This window comes from Poecilia reticulata, chromosome 12 (assembly GCF_904066995.2).
Source record: "Poecilia reticulata chromosome 12, P_reticulata-male-v2, whole genome shotgun sequence".
Lineage (NCBI taxonomy): Eukaryota > Metazoa > Chordata > Actinopteri > Cyprinodontiformes > Poeciliidae > Poecilia > Poecilia reticulata.
In genome coordinates, this window is record NC_088841.1 from 3,150,533 (window position 1) to 3,167,631 (window position 17,099).

Genomic DNA, 17,099 nt, shown 5'->3' on the forward strand with positions numbered 1-17,099 from the left:
CCACTATACTCTGTTGCCACTAAATGTGGCAACAGAGTGTATTGAATAGCTCTGGCTTTCCAAGGTAATAAGCTCATTCTGCTATATTGATCTTGGTGACATGACAGTTTTTCCATGCAGCATAAGCAATGGGTTTTAGTTTTCACAATGGAATTGTGGCCAACAAGCTGTGATGTTGTCTTAGAACAAGAAATGTTTCTAGTCCTAACTGTCGGTGCTAAGGTCTGAGTGCCTAACGAACAAACAAACAGCCAGTTTAAGCAAAGCGTTTATTGGTGCCTCTTTGACCTCACAGTCAAGACAAACGTCTGCACATTGGACTTTGTAATGAAGAGAGCTTCATTACTGGGTCTACTTTTACTTAAATCACTGTATAGCACTTTAAATGCACTTTATGAACAAGCACTTTATTTAGCACTGCACTTTAAGCAGAGATTTGCACATAAATAGCAATTTGCACACGAGAAGTTTTAATGGTATTTATTGAGTATTTTTAGTAATTAGCATGTAGCCTTTTGTTCTGGGCTCTGCACAGCTGCTCCTCATTGGAAAGTGAGCTGGTTGCCTGTGGAGGGAGGATAATTGTTACTCAGAGCAATGAGCTACTGGTGGGTAAAACTGAACAAATGTGTGTGCATAATCTGTGAAGTGTGGAGTGCTGATATTGAGTGACTCACCTGTCTTTCTGTGTCCTCTCCAGGATGTTTGGGCAATACTACCCCGGGGTCCAGACACCATTTATAGGTTTTGGGAGAGGCCATTGAAAGTGTGGGAGATAATCGTTTATGGGTTTTTGTGGTGTTTCATTTGGTGTAGGATAAAATATGAAATATTTATAAAAAGTAAATTTAAATGTTTATATTTATTAAAGTGTATTTTATTTAAATAGGTGGAGATTTGTTAAGGGAGATCCCACTGTGAAGTGGAAGTGGTTGAGTCCAACACAGCTGAGACTATTTAAGCCTTCAGTTTTCACCTGTGAAGAAAATAATTATTGTCTGTGTATTGATGCTGTGAGGAGAATAAACCCACTGCTGTTACCACCTGACTCTGCCTCCTGAAATCTTTATCATCGTAAAATCCAACCGCAAAACGGCCGCCTTGTTACAGACTTATAATGTCAAAAGTATAAAGACATGCAACCTTTCTTTCTCACTCGCAGTGTTTCCATTAAACTTTGAATTGCACAAACTGAAATTGCAAAAATAAATGTCGATGTCTAACAAACTCACATTTTTTGATAAAAAAAAAAAAGTTTTTGCACTATGATGCCATGTCAAAATAGATGAATTTCACAAAACTGCCATGGAAACACTTTTTTCGCATCACACGAGTCACTTGATCAACAGCTGGATGTTACTACTGGCAAAAACGAGGAAGAAGACAGGAAGTTGCATCAGGATGAGGGTTTGTTTTTGTTTTGTTCAGACATTGTGCAGCTGGCTCCGCCAGGGCTCTCACAGCATCACAGTTCATAAAAAGTTGTCATTCCAATGTGTTAAATCCACAGCTCTTCTGCAAAACCACAGACTACAATTTTCTCAAAATGCCACATATGTAGTCACTCCCAAGTAGGCGGGGCTTGTCTCTCGAACACCTGTATGAGGCGCAGGGATCAGACTCCTCTGATTGGCTGATAGATGCTTGCACCATGACTGAATTCTGATTATTTTTTACGTAAATGTTTAAATCCTTTGCTGCCATAATTTTTAACGACGTACTGCATGAACAAACGTATTCTCATGTGATCTTAATTTAATTTCTCATTTAATAGAAGCAACACAATTCCGAAATTTCGACATCAGCAGAATAGTGACAAAGATCTTATGCACATTTGTAATGAAACGCGGCCACTTGTACATTGTTCCTTTTACTGGAATCTTTACCTGTTCTGGAGCCCGGTAAGGTCAGGTGAGAGGTCATATTTGATGCTCACTGGATCCGAACAAGATCCAAACGAAGAGAGACATCCACTGGGTCTGATTCAGGATAGATGCGTCTTTAGCTTCCTGGTAAGACAGAGTCCTCAGCTCACGTCTCATTGAGTGGCTCAAAACGACTCGCGTTCGTCCCTTAATGTCGTCCTCCTCAGGGATTACTTCCAGCTTTGTAGTATCAGCTAGCAATAAATAGTTTGTTGTGCGGCTGCTCCGCCTTTCAGTCGATCAGGAAAGCAACAAAAAGTCTCCAAAGCAACAAGCAGCCAGAGGCTTTGAAGAGGGTCGACACACACCACAGGGCTCTGGAGGACTCTCCGCCCATACACTGACTGTTGGGCTCACATGTCACAAAAACACAAACTTCATCAATGTAACTTGTACATGAGACATTTGGAGATACATAACACACCTTTAATGCTGCGCACATTTGGTGTTTATCTCTAACAGACCAAAAATATTTAAAAAGTTGCAAAGCAGGTCACTCATAAGCACTCACAGTAACTTCAGCTTCCAGGTACAAGCACATACTGTACTCCCCCACACAGACACACACACACACAGACTCAGCTTGGAGTTCCTCAGCTCTAATCAGCTTATAGCTTTCAGACTTTATGGCCTCTTGCTGCAAAACATTCATACATAAAGGCGCTCCTATTCGCATACTGTTCACGAAAGTAGATCTGTGCAGATTAACGTCCAAACAGCAAAAGTCAGACCAGGTCCTATGACTCCTGCTACGGCAGGAACAGGCAGCAGGAAGGTTTGATTGTTGGTTTTGGTCATTCTGAACTGATGATCAGTCACATAATAAATAAGCAAAATGAAAAAGAAAATAAGTCTTTCTGAAATTAAGCAGACTGATAGCATCACTTGACTCTTTTACTCCAGTTTGTAACGTACTGGTACAGTGATGAACCACACTCTATGCTTGTCTAGATCCGGCAACGTTGCACTACAGTTCCTTCCAAAAGTATTCACACACCTTGAATATTTTTACAAGTTCTTCCTCTGGCTCCCTGGAGCTCAGAGAATAGACTGTAAAACACTGTTGTCAGCTGATAAATCACTGAACGGCTTAAACATCTGCTGCTGTTGTATCAACCTTCCAGACCCCTCAGGTTCTGGTTCTGGTTCTGCTCTGCAACCAGAACCAGAACTAGAACCAAACGAGGAGAAGCAGCATTCAACTTGTATGCTCCAGAAATCTGGAACAAACTTCCAGAAAACTGGAAATAATCGAAACACTGAGTTCCTTTAAATCTAGACTAGAATCCACCTGTTCATTTCTGCCTTTGATCAGCAGCAGCTGCAACAGTGATCGACATATTTGATGTGTATTTCCTTGATCATTTTGATTATGGATTTTGACTAAATGTTTCGTTATTGATAAATGCATGATGCTTTTATGACGTAAAGCACTTTGAACTGCCTTGCCAATGAAATGTGCTTGACAAATAAATTTGAGTTGACTCGACATTTCTTTGGATAGCAGCCTAAATCTACTGTGTTGGTAACCCAACAAAGAGTACAGAGAAGTGGAAGGAAAATTATATTAGTTTTACAAAATTCCAAAATGATGGATTACTTTTTTTTGTACTTTGTGGAGTTTAAAGCAGACTCAGGTAGCTTCACCTTATGCTCTGAACAACTCATGGAGGCCTGATCAACCCACTGTGAGACAACGGAATGAGAAAGATAAAACTCCACATTGTTATGATTAGAGGAACATCCCAGTGATCTACGGCAACCCAGGAGGAGATGTAGCTCATGTTTGACTAGAGTTCTAAAAGCTTAAACAAAGCTCTTGTATTTCATTCAGATTTCATGCAGTGATAGAACAAGCCTGGAACAGCTCTCTCTCTTTACTCTACCGTATGAAATAGTGAACATCAGCTATGTTTCCATTGACCATGTGATTGCGCAAACTGGAATTATTAAAATAAACTTGCCTGATGGAAACATGCCAATTTTTTTTTATTGAAAAACATGAGTTTTTTTATTTTTATAAATAGGATTAGGATGAGGTGGTTTTTTGGTGGTAACAAAATTTGTGTATTTCACAAATAATGTTGCACTTTTTTCGCATCACGAGTCACATGATCAACCACTGGATGTTACTACTGCCTAGCAGAAAAGACGAAGGAGATTACAAGAAGTGGAAGGAGGACGATGGCGTGGCGTGTTGTTTAATGACCGATCATATGAAGAAACGTATTCACGTTTGATTTTAGTTGAGTTTCTTGTTTAATGGAAACACCATAAATGCAAAATTGTGGGTTTTTTTTTTACATTAGCAGAATATCAACAAAAGTACATTTGTAATGGAAATGAAGCTGGTTAGAAGATTTGGACACAACTCAGGTTTTCAAAACGGAAAACTTCTGCTTCTACAGTTTTTACTGCTGACTACAGCTAATTATTTAGACAGCTGAAATTATAACATTGTGTAAAAATATAATTTTCTACTTTTCTATGCGACTCCAGGGGTAAAATGTCTCATCTCAGGAGATTTTTCTTGGCATCTTTCATTGCTTTTTGACACCAGAATACAACGTTACAGTAGAATGTGTAATGAAACATTTAGGATCTGCTGATCTGTGGTGACTGACCTGTGGGGTCGAGGTGCTCCTGCTGCTCTGTGCTGCCTCCGTCCTCATTGTAGCTCTCCTCCTTGTCCTGGTAATACTGTCTGTGTGAGTGTTCATGGTGCGCGTGGTGGTCGTAGTGTAGGTGTCGTGAGTCGCGGTCAGTGTCGCCGGTGTTGGAGCGATGCCTGCGTCTTTTCCGTCTGTGGGAAACGGGAACACCAATGTAGAACGGCTGGGCTTCTGAAAGGGAACAGACAGAATATGTGAGCCGATGCTCTACTCACAGTATGTTAGCTTTCACTGTGAGCTGCCATGTAAGTTCCAGACACATGGAGCCATTTTACAGCACAAGTAATGATGTTACCTTCATGCTTTATATGTCAAATATGACTTAAAATATCTTTAAGAAATTCCTGCTCTTTCTGACTTGCCGCCTTCGGCACACCATCACAACATTCCTCTTTCAAGCGTGTAGCAATGTTTTGTTACGCGCCTCACTGAGAAGTAGTTTGCTAATTGCTGCTGGCTAGTTTGAAGGAGCGGAATGGAAGCTCAGCTTGGAGACTTCAGCTCCAAGGGGGGGAGCTTTGTCGCTGGGTTACAACACTCATCTCTGAACCCAGAATGGTTGCCACAGGAGATTACAAGATTTCTCAATCATGCACGAAAGAATCAAGGCAACATTCCGGGTGTGTTTTTGATGAGGGAATAACATCATAGCATGACTTGAAGCTCAAAAAAGTAAATGTTTCAGCAAGTTTTGTCTTGACATGTCTTACAAGCCCAATTGTCAACAAGTCAAAAAAATTAAGAGTTAACATGCTAATATTAGCTTTGCATTGTAGCAAGCTGCATGAATATATTGTCAGCTGGAGCAGGAGATAAATTTTTCAAGACTGTAGCTGTAAGTTTCAGGTCAGATATGTCTTCAAAAACAGGATAAATGCATGTTTTAGGCATAATTGGCTCTGATTGGTCGTTTTTTCTGCAGATGGCAGAAGGATCACAGGGGGGGAGGGGGTGCTGAGAAACTTGATTTATTTCACAGATTATTTGTTGTGTATTATACTGTCAGGACATAGTGACAATTTTTGCAAATATGTAAACATATTTTCACTGGTTTAATACAGTAGCTTTAATCTATTTAACCCCATGATGGATCATCGCTCTCTGACTGTCCTGAAGAAAATATTGCTGTAGGTTGTTTATTTAAATTATGTAACACAGATATGTTGTCATAACATCTGCAATTTGTAAATGTAGGTCTGAAACATATCGCTTTAGTTGTTGTCTCTTTTAAGACTGCTCACAGAAAGTCATTATGTGAAACTGATTGGTCAACTGATTGATCTAAATGGGAAAGTTTAGGCAGCTGCCCAAATTCTGTCCAGCAGAGTTCCACATTAGTCACTAGGTTTCGCAAATGTCAAGTAAAGAGTTCCAGGCACCGTGCAGAGCTGTATTATACCTCAGTAGATGGTTGTCTTTCAAAAAATAAATAAAAACAAACAGATTGACACATGATATTTAGGCTAACAGTTAACGGTCTGATGGCATCAGTACATCGGTCTCTGCTCGCCTCAGTTGTTGTTTCCATTACAAATGTGGCAAAACTGCGTTAATATTACGCTAATGTTGAAAAACAAAAGCGCAATTCTGCAATTGCAGTGTTCCCACTAAATAAGAAACATTTAAAATCAGTCATGAATAAGTCGTAGAAACAGTTTGTTCACAGGATAAGTCATTAAAAAACATCATCCTCTGACAACTTCCTGTCGTCTTTTTTCATGGTTTGCACCAGTGGCAACGCCTGGTTGCTGATCATGTGACTCCTGTGATGCGATAAAAGTGTTTCCATTGCAGTTTAGCAAAATAAACCAATTTTTATGTGGCCAATTAAACACAACCGCATCCTAACACTAGAACTTTTTATAGGAAAACGATTTTTTGTTTTTCAAAATTGCCATGTGTCCTATGAGCAAATTTATTTTTGAAATGTCAATTTTCACAACCAAATGGAGTTTGGTGTTTTTGTGTTCATCTGAGTGTCTGTGTTTTCCAGCCAACTCCAGTTTAAATAAATAAATTCAACCAAAAATTGAATCACAACAAAAAGCAACAGTATGTTCTGTAGCAGCTGATGAAACAAAGTGACAGCCGGTGACCTTCCTGTTTCAGGAGCTGGACACCGGCCTCACAGCTTCATCTTGTCTCACCATCATCATCATCATAGTGCCTGTGGCCTCTACTTCTACCCCGCTGCCAGTCATGGTGGTCCATCCTGAAAATCACATTAAAGATCACAATGGAGGATTACGATGAAGAAAACAATGAGATGATGTCCCTGTCTTAGCTCTGACTCATTGCTACAGCAAACCTCAAATACAGTTTACTTTTTTTTTTATTTTTTTTTACCCAAGCCATCTTTTGGCCAAAATGTTGGGATGATTTTTATTTTTTCAAAAGTACTTTAAGCAAAAAATGACTCTGGCCATTATTTTGTCCTTGTTGCTTCCTCTGTGTTATTTCTGTAGGGATGAATTTGGTCAGGGAATCCTCCTGCCTTTACAGTAGCTCTGACCGCATCACATGACCTGCAGGCCCACACGGCACCACATGTGCCATCACGACACCGACACGTCAATGGATGACAAAAGGGAAAAGTCAATGGAAAAAAACCCCAACAACACTTTAGCACCATAATCCTGTCAGAATGTAGCATTAGAATCAGACAAGTCAGCCGGAGTTCCCAGCATCATTAACAGACTCTTAAAAAGTTATTATAGTTAAGAGTCATAACTATAAACCTTGTAGAAACAGAAATCAATTTGTTACAAGGTTATTCCTGTAAACGTAAATGAACTGTTGATATTTTGTAGAGATTAACTTTAAATCTTAAATTTATAAATGTACAAATATCTAAGAATCTCTAAGAGTTTGAGTTTTGTCAGTAACTTTGGTTTACGGTTATGTGTATTCTTCTGTTTTGTATTCAGATTTCTGTCTTGTAATTGTATTACTTTTCATTTTGTCTAGAGTTTTATTTTGCAGCCAGTCTTCTCTGTTCCCTCTGTCTCTGCACACCCAGTTCCAGCTCCCAGTCCAGTGATCACCACCGGAGCCCAGATACCTCTGACTTCAGTCAGCTCTTTGTCAGATCCACCTGTCAGTTTCTGCCCCAGATGTATAAAGTGTTGCTGTCTGTTCCTCTGGTTACGTCTCTTTCTAACTTAGTCCTTTATTTTTCTAACTCAGTTTTTAGACATGACATTGTCTACATCCTGCTGTGTTTAGGTTCTCCACCACCATTACTGATGACAACAGTTTATATGGTTGCTTCTCTTTAGTGTATAAAAACGGGCTTTCTACATTTGTTATCTTAGTTTTTACAACTGTTTCTTGTTATTCTTGATTTTAACGGATGTAAGAAATTTGCTCATCTTTGAAATAAATGAATAAATAGATAAACAATAGCGCTAGTCATTTTTATCCTGCTTGCATTCATACCTGATTTTATGTAATAGACTGTTCATTGAGTAATAAGATTAAATATCTACCTGCAAAAACTTTGATCAGTATTTAAGATGTGTCATGTTCCTTTGAGTCAGGTGGTTCAAGCAGACATCAGAACCAAAATAATTGGAAATAGGCCTTAAAAATGAAACACACACACAGTCAGATCCAATATGTGTGAGTTGAGCAGATTCTGATTGTTTTCCTCCATAATTTCACACAAATTATTAACTACCTAGAAAACCCAACTGACTTGCAGTGGCTGCTCGGGTACAACGCTGTTTGTTTGTTTGTATGGAATTCAACTAGACAACTTGTGAATACATATTATTGCTGCAATTTGGCAAAGGAGCAAATTGATGTCAAACAACCTGAAATCCTGAGCCGTGTTGATGTTGGAAAACTGAACGCTCTCGTCGCCTGATGACGTCGGCTTCTCTTCCTGAAGCCTGTTTGGGATTCTTTTCTAGGCTGATCAATACGTGTCATTTCCTATTGGTTCCTGCTTCCTGAAGCCTGATCAGTGACTGTGAAGGACAGTCACATGGTGCAGCCATGAGCGTCTGCACACACAGTAATGAGAATCCGTCCATTGTGACTGCAACACTCCAGTCCTGTCAAAATCGTGAACGAATTCCTGGGTCAACTGCCTTGTTGAAATGTGTGATGCAAACAAACTGGATTCATCAAAACCGTCCTTTTAAATGATGCTTATCTAGCCAGACTGTTCATTGGCTCTCTGTGTCAGAACACTGTAAGTATCTAACATCACACCACCAGCGCTGTTGAATTTATTTTGAGGACAATGCTAATATAATCCTTTATTTATACAAGAACACCTCTTGAGACTTACTGTCTGATTTACAATAGAGGCCATCACAACAAGTAACATAAAAGCAATAATAACACAAGTCAACACGTCTAAAAATCAATACAGATAACAAAACCAGAGGCTGCAGACACATTCTGAAATCCCTTTATTAAAATGTTGAACTCCTCCAGTGGGACCAGATCACAGAACTTCTGAATAATTTGGTTTGTTTGTGTCAATTTCCTTTAAATTTTAGATTCAGTTGGCCAGAAGCAACACTTTAAGTGTTTATTTAATTATCCTCCATAACCTTCGAACTGACATCTCTCTTTAAGCCGGTTGACATTCAAAGCTGATTCCACTCTTTATTGTTTGTTTCCTGATGTATTGTAGAAATGAAATTGTTGCCTATGCTCTCAGGTGCTGTTTTGTGCCAGATTGTTTTTACAGATGATAAGATTGAAAGAATCCCACAGCAGCTGCAAAGCTGTGGATGTTAGACTTTGGGCGGCTGCCACTGGTGATGCTACAACATTTTATGAAAACACCTAAAACTCATTTGACATATTTCATGTTTTGTCATATTACAAGCACAAACTTACGAGTATGCAAAATCTTATCTGTGATAAAAACTAAACAAACACAATTCTGCATGCTACCCGTTTCGTTGTTTTTCTGCACGTTCTACACACCATTGAAAGAAGCATCATACATCTGATGATATTACGTTTTCCAGCTTATGACTTTGCTCCTTGATGTAAAATCCCAAACGCTTCATGAAAACGCATCTTAAAATAGAAAATATTCTCAACAAACTATAATTAGATTACGGGCCTTGAAAGTGTTTTAATAGGTTTCTTACCTGATGTGAGCAGCAAAGTCGAGGAAACCTCAAGTCCAAACTGTCAGCAGGATCTTCAGACGTCAGCGCTGCCAGACGTGGAGAAGAGAAGTAGATTTCTCTCTGTGTGCGAGAAACAAAAAGAAAGTTGTGCAGTTGGACACAGACAGAGCCTAAGTGACTGCCCAGAAAATCTGTGTATTGAGTTCTGGATGTTCCTGCAGGGGATGTTTGTGTGTTTGTGTTTGTCATTGGAGAATCAGTGTGTGGATTCCAATCGATTCACTCAGCTGGCTTTCCATTCACATTTTCTTCCCTTTTCATAATGAGGAAACTATTGATCCTGGAGGTAACTTTGCAAACTTTGATGCCTGAATTTGCTAAACAATAGAATAGAATAGAATAGAATAGAATAGAATATGCTTTATTTGTCCCTCAATGGGGCAAATGCGAAGCACGAAGATACACATGAAAATAGGAAAAAATTCATGAAAATAAAATATAGATATTAATGTTTAAATAACAGATTTTTCAGTTATTTGGAGATTTTTCCTACTGCAGTATTCGCCTGTGATTACAGACTATATTGGTTATTCAGCTGAGGGTCTGCACCCTTTAGTTCTAGAGTGGCTTTTCAGTACTTTGGTCAAAAATGTTTAAGACCTGATTTTTTTTAAAGAAAAAAAAAGTGTAGTTCTAGCATTTTTTTGTGTGTATTTCTTTTGTTTTGATTTCAACTACAAATATATTCTTTATTTCCATAAGCACAGAAATGATTTTACTGTCTTTTTGTAGAAGTTTAAAATTTTTCTTTGTTCTAAAACCTAAAATAAAAAAAATTAAAAAATTTAATGAAACATGAACAATTTATACACTAGGTGATCCTAAAACTAAAACTATGACCATGCAGGTTTTATGGACACATAATATTTAATTAAAATAAGAGCAAAAATGGGTGTTTGGATTATAAATGTTGCTGACTCATGTTTTTTCCAAATAATATTGATGAAGACTCATAAATCTGTAAATCCTAAAATACATGAATGGATAATGGTGCCACTCTGTTGTAGTTTATGCTCATGCCTTGCAAAGAGAAGGTTAATGTTAGTTAACTGGTTGTTCTAATTTACTTCTAGGTGTGTGTGTGTGTGTGTATGTGTGTGCGTGTGTGTGTGTGTGTGTGTGTGTGTGTGTGTGCGTGCGTGCGTGCGTGCGTGTGTGTGTGTGTGTGTGTGTGTGTGTGTGTGTGTGTGTGTGTGTGTGCGCGTGCGTGCGTGTGTGTGTGTGTTGGTCCGTGTTATGGGCTGGCGATCTATTCAGGATGTGCCCTGCTACTGGACATGCAGTTGAGACCAGAACTTTGCATTCGCTACAAGACACATACACTTTTTTTAACAGTGTCTGATGTGAAGTCAGAATAAACTTTTCCTGTTTTAGGTCAATTAGATTACCATATTTTTTCTATTTGCTAGATGCCAGATTAACAAGAGATTTTTAAGACAATTTTTATTACTTCTATGCTAATTTAATTTCTTTGACAGCACACATTAATCAGCATGACCACAATTTCTGGCAGTGTTAGCTAAATCAGCTAATTGCTAGCTAAACCAGTGTTAGCTAAATCAGCTAATTGCCAGCTAAACCAGTGTTAGCTAATTCAGCAAGAATTAGCAGAATAGCTCAATTTCATCTAACTTGTCCTAAGAGTAGTTAGGACAAATTAATTTATCATAACAATCTAATCCAAGATAGATTATACTAGAGTTATTTCTGTTAACTAATATTAGACAGTTTTTTATTAGGAAACATGTCTTCACTCTTAAAGTTTACAACTTGCATGTTTGCAACAGATAAAAGTATAAACTATAGTCTTAATACCACTTGCACAACATTTAGGAATATATTTAGATAATAAATATAATCAAGGCTGTGTTACCTGCAAAGCATCATTTGTAATAATACTTTGTTTCTTCATTGCATGCCAAAGTTCGGTGTTTTGCTTTAGCATCTTTATAAATTGCTTCTCATCTCTACAAAAAAAAAAACAGACTTTATGATGTGGATCTTGGCATCAACGTTATGATGCCAAATGATCATACAGTTGTTGTACCTTGTCTGTCCAGTAGATGGCTCCTCTCCCCTGTTGTTTTTGAGCAGATGTAACTGAAAAGTCAAACTGCTAATCTTGTTGCCTTTACAACACATAGAACTCTGATGACCCTTTTCTGTGAAATCAGACCATGGCCAAAAAAGCAATCATAAATGATTCACTAAAATTATTATTTTAGGCCAACTGAGATAAAGTGAAAGGAAATCAGAGTAAATGTTGTGTCGTAATGTACTTAAAATGTGTAAGCCACAGAAGAGACGCGCAGACGTAATTACCTCCATCCATCAAATGCAGTTAAATTTTTCAGTTTTGCTGCTAATGCAGATTTTTATTTGTTTGCTCTTCTATAAAGATCCACAGAGTTTTATGAAGTGGACATTGGTACAAATAGTTCCTCTTAAAATGTGTGCAGACTCCCCACCCCTAAATGTTTTATAATAGACTTTATTAAATTAAATTTTCAAAATGTTTTTATTTTCTTATTTTTTCATCTGACTATCTTCACTTTTTTCACTGTCTGATTAACTCCTAACCATGAACCAACCTGTACGTCCTGGTCTGACGCTGTACGTCCTCCCTGATTTTTATTTTGTTCACAGAAAGCAACTAACTTGATTTAGGGAAAAAAACTCACCGTTTTAGCTAAAAGCTTTTTGCGCTAGGATGAGGTGGTTGTTCTGCTGTTTCAAAATTATTTTTGCAAAACTAAAACGGAAACACTTTTTTCCGCATCACACTAGTCATGTGATCAATAACCGGATGTTTCTAGTGGCGGAAACGACGAAGACGACGAGAGGAAGTGGTAGGAGGATGACAGCGTGGTACGTTTTATTTCTTAATAACTTGTCGTGTGCACGAGCTCAGTCACTTGGGATTTTAATTGCATTTCTTATTTAATAAAAACACGGCAATTGCGAAATTGCGCTTTTTTTTTACATTAGCAGAATATTGAAAAAGTTTTGCTAATGTGAACGCAGCTGTGGACAACGCCTTAGTCTTGTATGGTTCGTTTGTTCCACAGTCTTGTTTTCTTTTCTCTTACTTGCTGGTTATATTATCTTCTTGTTAAAGACAATCACAGTCACAAAGGCAATAATGCTCACAATAATTATTACCGGTGCCACACAGAGATGTGCTTTCACTCTTGCAAAGAAGAAGACTGAGAGCATTCTCAGCCCAAAACAAAGACAGGTTTTATCCTGGTGCTTTATTCTGATGCCTTTAGGCGTTCTGTCAGGGCCGACAAAAACAAATCCCTCCGTCATCCATCCATCGCCTCTTCCTGCTTATCCTTGCAGGAAGTAGGGGGCATCTGGTGCTTATCTCCATTGTCAGTCCATCACAGGGCCAAAAATAAAGTGATTTTCTAAATCATTCATTTCATCTGCTACTAGTAGCTCCTCCATTGTGTTTATTGCTTGTATTGTAATATTTATTTTCTTCTGTTTGGGTTTTACTCTGTGAGCTAAGCGGACTCAGAGTTCACGCACAATGTCCATTGACGGTTGAGAGTTCATAATGGAGTGTGCAGATTACAGACATTTTCTGTGACAAGTTTCCTCATTTCCATCAGTCCAAATGGGCGTTACAAGCTGGATGAGTTAGTTTGGTGGCAGCGGTGCTTTTCCTCAGACGGCAGTAGCAGCTCAGGGAGGAGAAGGAGGAGCTCTGGCTTTTCACAGATTACCTGTCACGTCATAATGATCATTTTAACAAACGTGTAAAAACATCATTTTGTGAAAGTCATACTGTGGCCTTACATCGTCCATGTCTATTATATTTTTAACTTTGTGCACAGAAATAATTACATATTTTTGCCACGTGTTTGTCTTAAATACATGGAAAACTGAAAAACACACTCTCCATACGAAGCAGAAAAAATATCTTCACTTTTTCATGATTTACATGTATAAACAACAGTACTGCATTGGATGATCTCAAAAGCAGAGTTTATACAAAACAGTTTGTTCAATTTCATATAACGTCTCCTAGAGATAATCAAAGAAAGAAAGGATAAATCAGATAAACAAACAGAAAGTAAAACGGAATTTTAAGAGTCACAACAGCAGCTCTGCTCCATCTCTTTGTGTTTCAGGCTTTTTTTTTATTTTCATGTTTTTTATTTTTATTTTTTTATTTTAATTTTCATGTTTCAGGGTTTTTTATTCCCTAAACAGAAGTGTGAAATGTGTATGCATCCAAATACTTAAATAAAAGGCTTTTAAAATGTGATTCTGAGGAGGAACAGTCATGATGGAAAATAATACAACCAAAGTAAAAATAAAACTCTATAAATATTATTATCATTATGTTGCTATCACATTCAAATGCTTTAATTGCTCTCTAATAAACAGTAGACAATATCCAGAAAAGAGTCACCTTCCACGAGATATATGGAATAACTAAACTATAACTAAATTAGAAGTTTAATGTGTCCTATGATCTATAACACACCAAGCAAACCCTTGTTCTGATTTCTGCTGCTGAGCTTAATGAGTCTGCTGATCTGCATATCAGACATGGAAGGCATGAGGCTCTGTTTGAAGAGTCCTGTGTGGAATAATCCAATGTGACTGTGTCAGTTTGGCTTCACTCACACAGCTTTTCCTCTGTGATGTGAGGCGGCGACACCTCAGGGCGAAATCCGCTGATTTTTCTTGTTTTTCTCCTCCCTGATCTGAGCCGCAAAGAAAGACACAATGAGATGCTGTTCCAATGAATTCGACCTAAAGGCAGTGGATTTTTAAAAAACTTTTATGTATCGTCTACTGTTAGATATTCTACAATAAATATTTTAAATATTGATGCAGCCTTGTAGCTCGAGGAAAATCTACTATTGGCCTGTACTGTGTGGCACATAAGTGTCTGTACTGACATTCCTTTCTTTCTTTCTTTCTTTCTTTCTTTCTTTCTTTCTTTCTTTCTTTCTTTCTTTCTTTCTTTCTTTCTTTCTTTCTTTCTTTCTTTCTTTCTTTCTTTCTTTCTATCTTTCTTTCTTTCTCTCTTTTTAGTGTTTGAGTTGTATTGTTTAGATCCTTCAGGCTAAAAAGTCAGTTGTAAAGCCAGGACAGCTGACCTTGGACTTCTGGCTACAAGGACTGGCTTCAAGCCCAAAGGACACATAACCTTTGTGTTAGTGAAGGAGGAGAGCTGCTGTAGGCTGGAGCTTTAAATGTCCGTCCTTAATATCCGTTCTGAGCTTCTCACACATCCATCTTTAAGAGGCGGTGTTATGTAAAATAAATGATTTTTGAACTTCACATCATGTTATAATGTTATTCCCTCATCAAAAACATACCTGGAGCCTTGGCGTCATTCTTTCATGCGGGTTTGAGAAAACTTTTAACCTCCATGGCAAAAATTTAGCTGTGCAAAACACCTGGGTGGCCCTAGCTCCGCCTTTGAGACACAGCTCCTCGTCGGAGCTGCAGTTTCCAAGTTTCCTTCTCAGAGCAGCCCTCACCTGTGACTCTCCCACTCAGCTCCTTCAGACTAGCCAGCAGCAATTAGCAAACACCTGGTGGAGCCAGGAGGAGCCATGTTGTGATGACTTCCTGAAGTTGGAGTTTCAGAAACAGCAGGTGTTTCTTAAAGAGACAGAGGCACAATTTCAAGGTGCTATTTTATGAAGTCAAATTTCTTTTGAGTCAACACATTATATTGGTCCTTTGATGTACTTTTCAAAGATAATTCAAAAGCTAAATGAATAAAGACAAATAATTAGAATAATGACAATAGTATCTTTTAAGCTGCCATCTGCGATGGAAATCCTGCAAGTTCCCATGTCCCCAGAATCCTTCAGGAAATTGTAGAAACTCTCTCTGAGGTGTGAGATGATCTCCAGAAGGGGTTCCTCCACCAGACTCTCCCAGTTCACCTTTTCTACTGACTCAAATCGGCTGCATACACAGATTGGCGGCATGTAGTAAATCTGCTCCTGGTCTGTTGTAGTGAAAAGAAGAGCTGAAGCTGTTCATTTACCAGACTGTGTGCGTTCTCCATCTCTTGTTCTATGGTTTGTCCAGAGTGTCTGGACCCTCAGCTATTGAGAAGTGATTGCTTCATGGAGGCATGGACTGTGCAGTGGTCTTAAATTTTACACAATCGCTAACGTTTGGCTGTGATGTGTATAAAGTGCCAGTTTAACACTGTTGTAATGCTACAACACAAAGTAGTTGTTTAAATTTTTTCCACAGCTCGAAGTCTCAAACTTTATTCATAGAACCATTTTGATATAGTCAGTACTGAAGCTGATATTTTTAGTAAACATAAAATATATAATTTGGACTAGAGATAAGTGCTTAAAGTGACAATATGAAATGTTCTGTGAACTCACTTGTCCTTCAAATAACTCAACAGCTTCAGAAAATGGAAAAAACCATCAGTAGCAGTGAAAAGTTCAGGTAAAACTCATTTAAAAAATGAACTGAAGTAAATTTAATTATGACTCACCTTTGAATATTATCTTAAATTCCTATACTGTTTCCCTGTCGGACAAAATGAAAACTTTTTCATAGATAATGTTGACAGCTACTTTATTTCTTTTTCTTTTAACATAAATTATACATTTTTCCAAATAAACTCTGAGCCTTTTTCTTACTCAACATTTATTTTGCTCAGCTCTTCTCCCCTCTTGGTCAACCATCTGATGTAACTGTGTGTTTTTTGTTTTTTTTGTGCTTTTGTGAAGAACACAGATCTTACCCACCGCCGCGTCAACACGTCCCCATTACCGACTTCACACTTTTCTTTTTTTTATCTGAGTGACAGCAGGTGCTCTGACAGATAAACAGACAAATTAAGGAGACTCTCGACTCACTCTCGGGTGAATTGTGCCTCTTTATTTTATTCCACATCATTTCTCCTCCTCTTGTTCAAACACGTCCCTGCGCCGCGGCGCTGGGTTCGGCAGCTGCGAGGGGAGCAGGTGATGAATGAGATTGAACTCCTGTTTTCTTGCTGTGGAGTCTAATGGCTCTGATGAGATGCGACAGACAGACAACGAGTTGCGGATGGTCAGAGGAGCTAAACCTCCTCATTCAAGTGCTGCTCCACGCATCTGTTTTTGAGGCTCTGCCCAGCTGACGTGCTGTTCGGCCTGATTGGCTGATGAGGGGCTAAAGAGCTGGACTCATTGAGCTGGACTGCGGCTTCCCGCCAGCACTGACCACATGATGGACATCAGCACATCTGGAACATATGGAGAAGAAAAAGAAAAAAACAAACTTTTAATTTGGTCTGTGCAGACTCGGGTTTCCTGGCCGATCGCTGATCTTTACACAGATTTACCAGCTCA

At 38.5% G+C, this 17,099-nt stretch overlaps 1 protein-coding gene across 7 annotated transcripts in view; it reads right to left on the minus strand.

The window, feature by feature from the left end:
• slc4a5b (solute carrier family 4 member 5b) overlaps positions 1–11,735 on the minus strand; it is a 42,656-nt gene extending 30,921 nt beyond the window's left edge. For 3 of the 7 annotated variants that reach the window (XM_081613431.1, XM_081613432.1, XM_008423212.2), the window contains exons 1-3: positions 9,715–9,882; positions 6,745–6,809; positions 4,550–4,768 (exon numbers count right to left, since the gene is read on the minus strand). In XM_081613431.1, coding sequence (XP_081469557.1) covers positions 4,550–4,768; positions 6,745–6,808 — 283 coding nt within the window. In that variant the 5' untranslated portion in view covers position 6,809; positions 9,715–9,882. Of the gene's footprint in view, positions 1–1,886; positions 2,464–4,549; positions 4,769–6,744; positions 6,810–9,714; positions 9,885–11,629 lie in introns of those variants that run through there. The other 4 variants (XR_014090145.1, XM_081613433.1, XM_008423207.2 and 1 more) reach the window with 3 other exon arrangements.
• Positions 11,736–17,099: the final 5,364 nt, after the last annotated feature.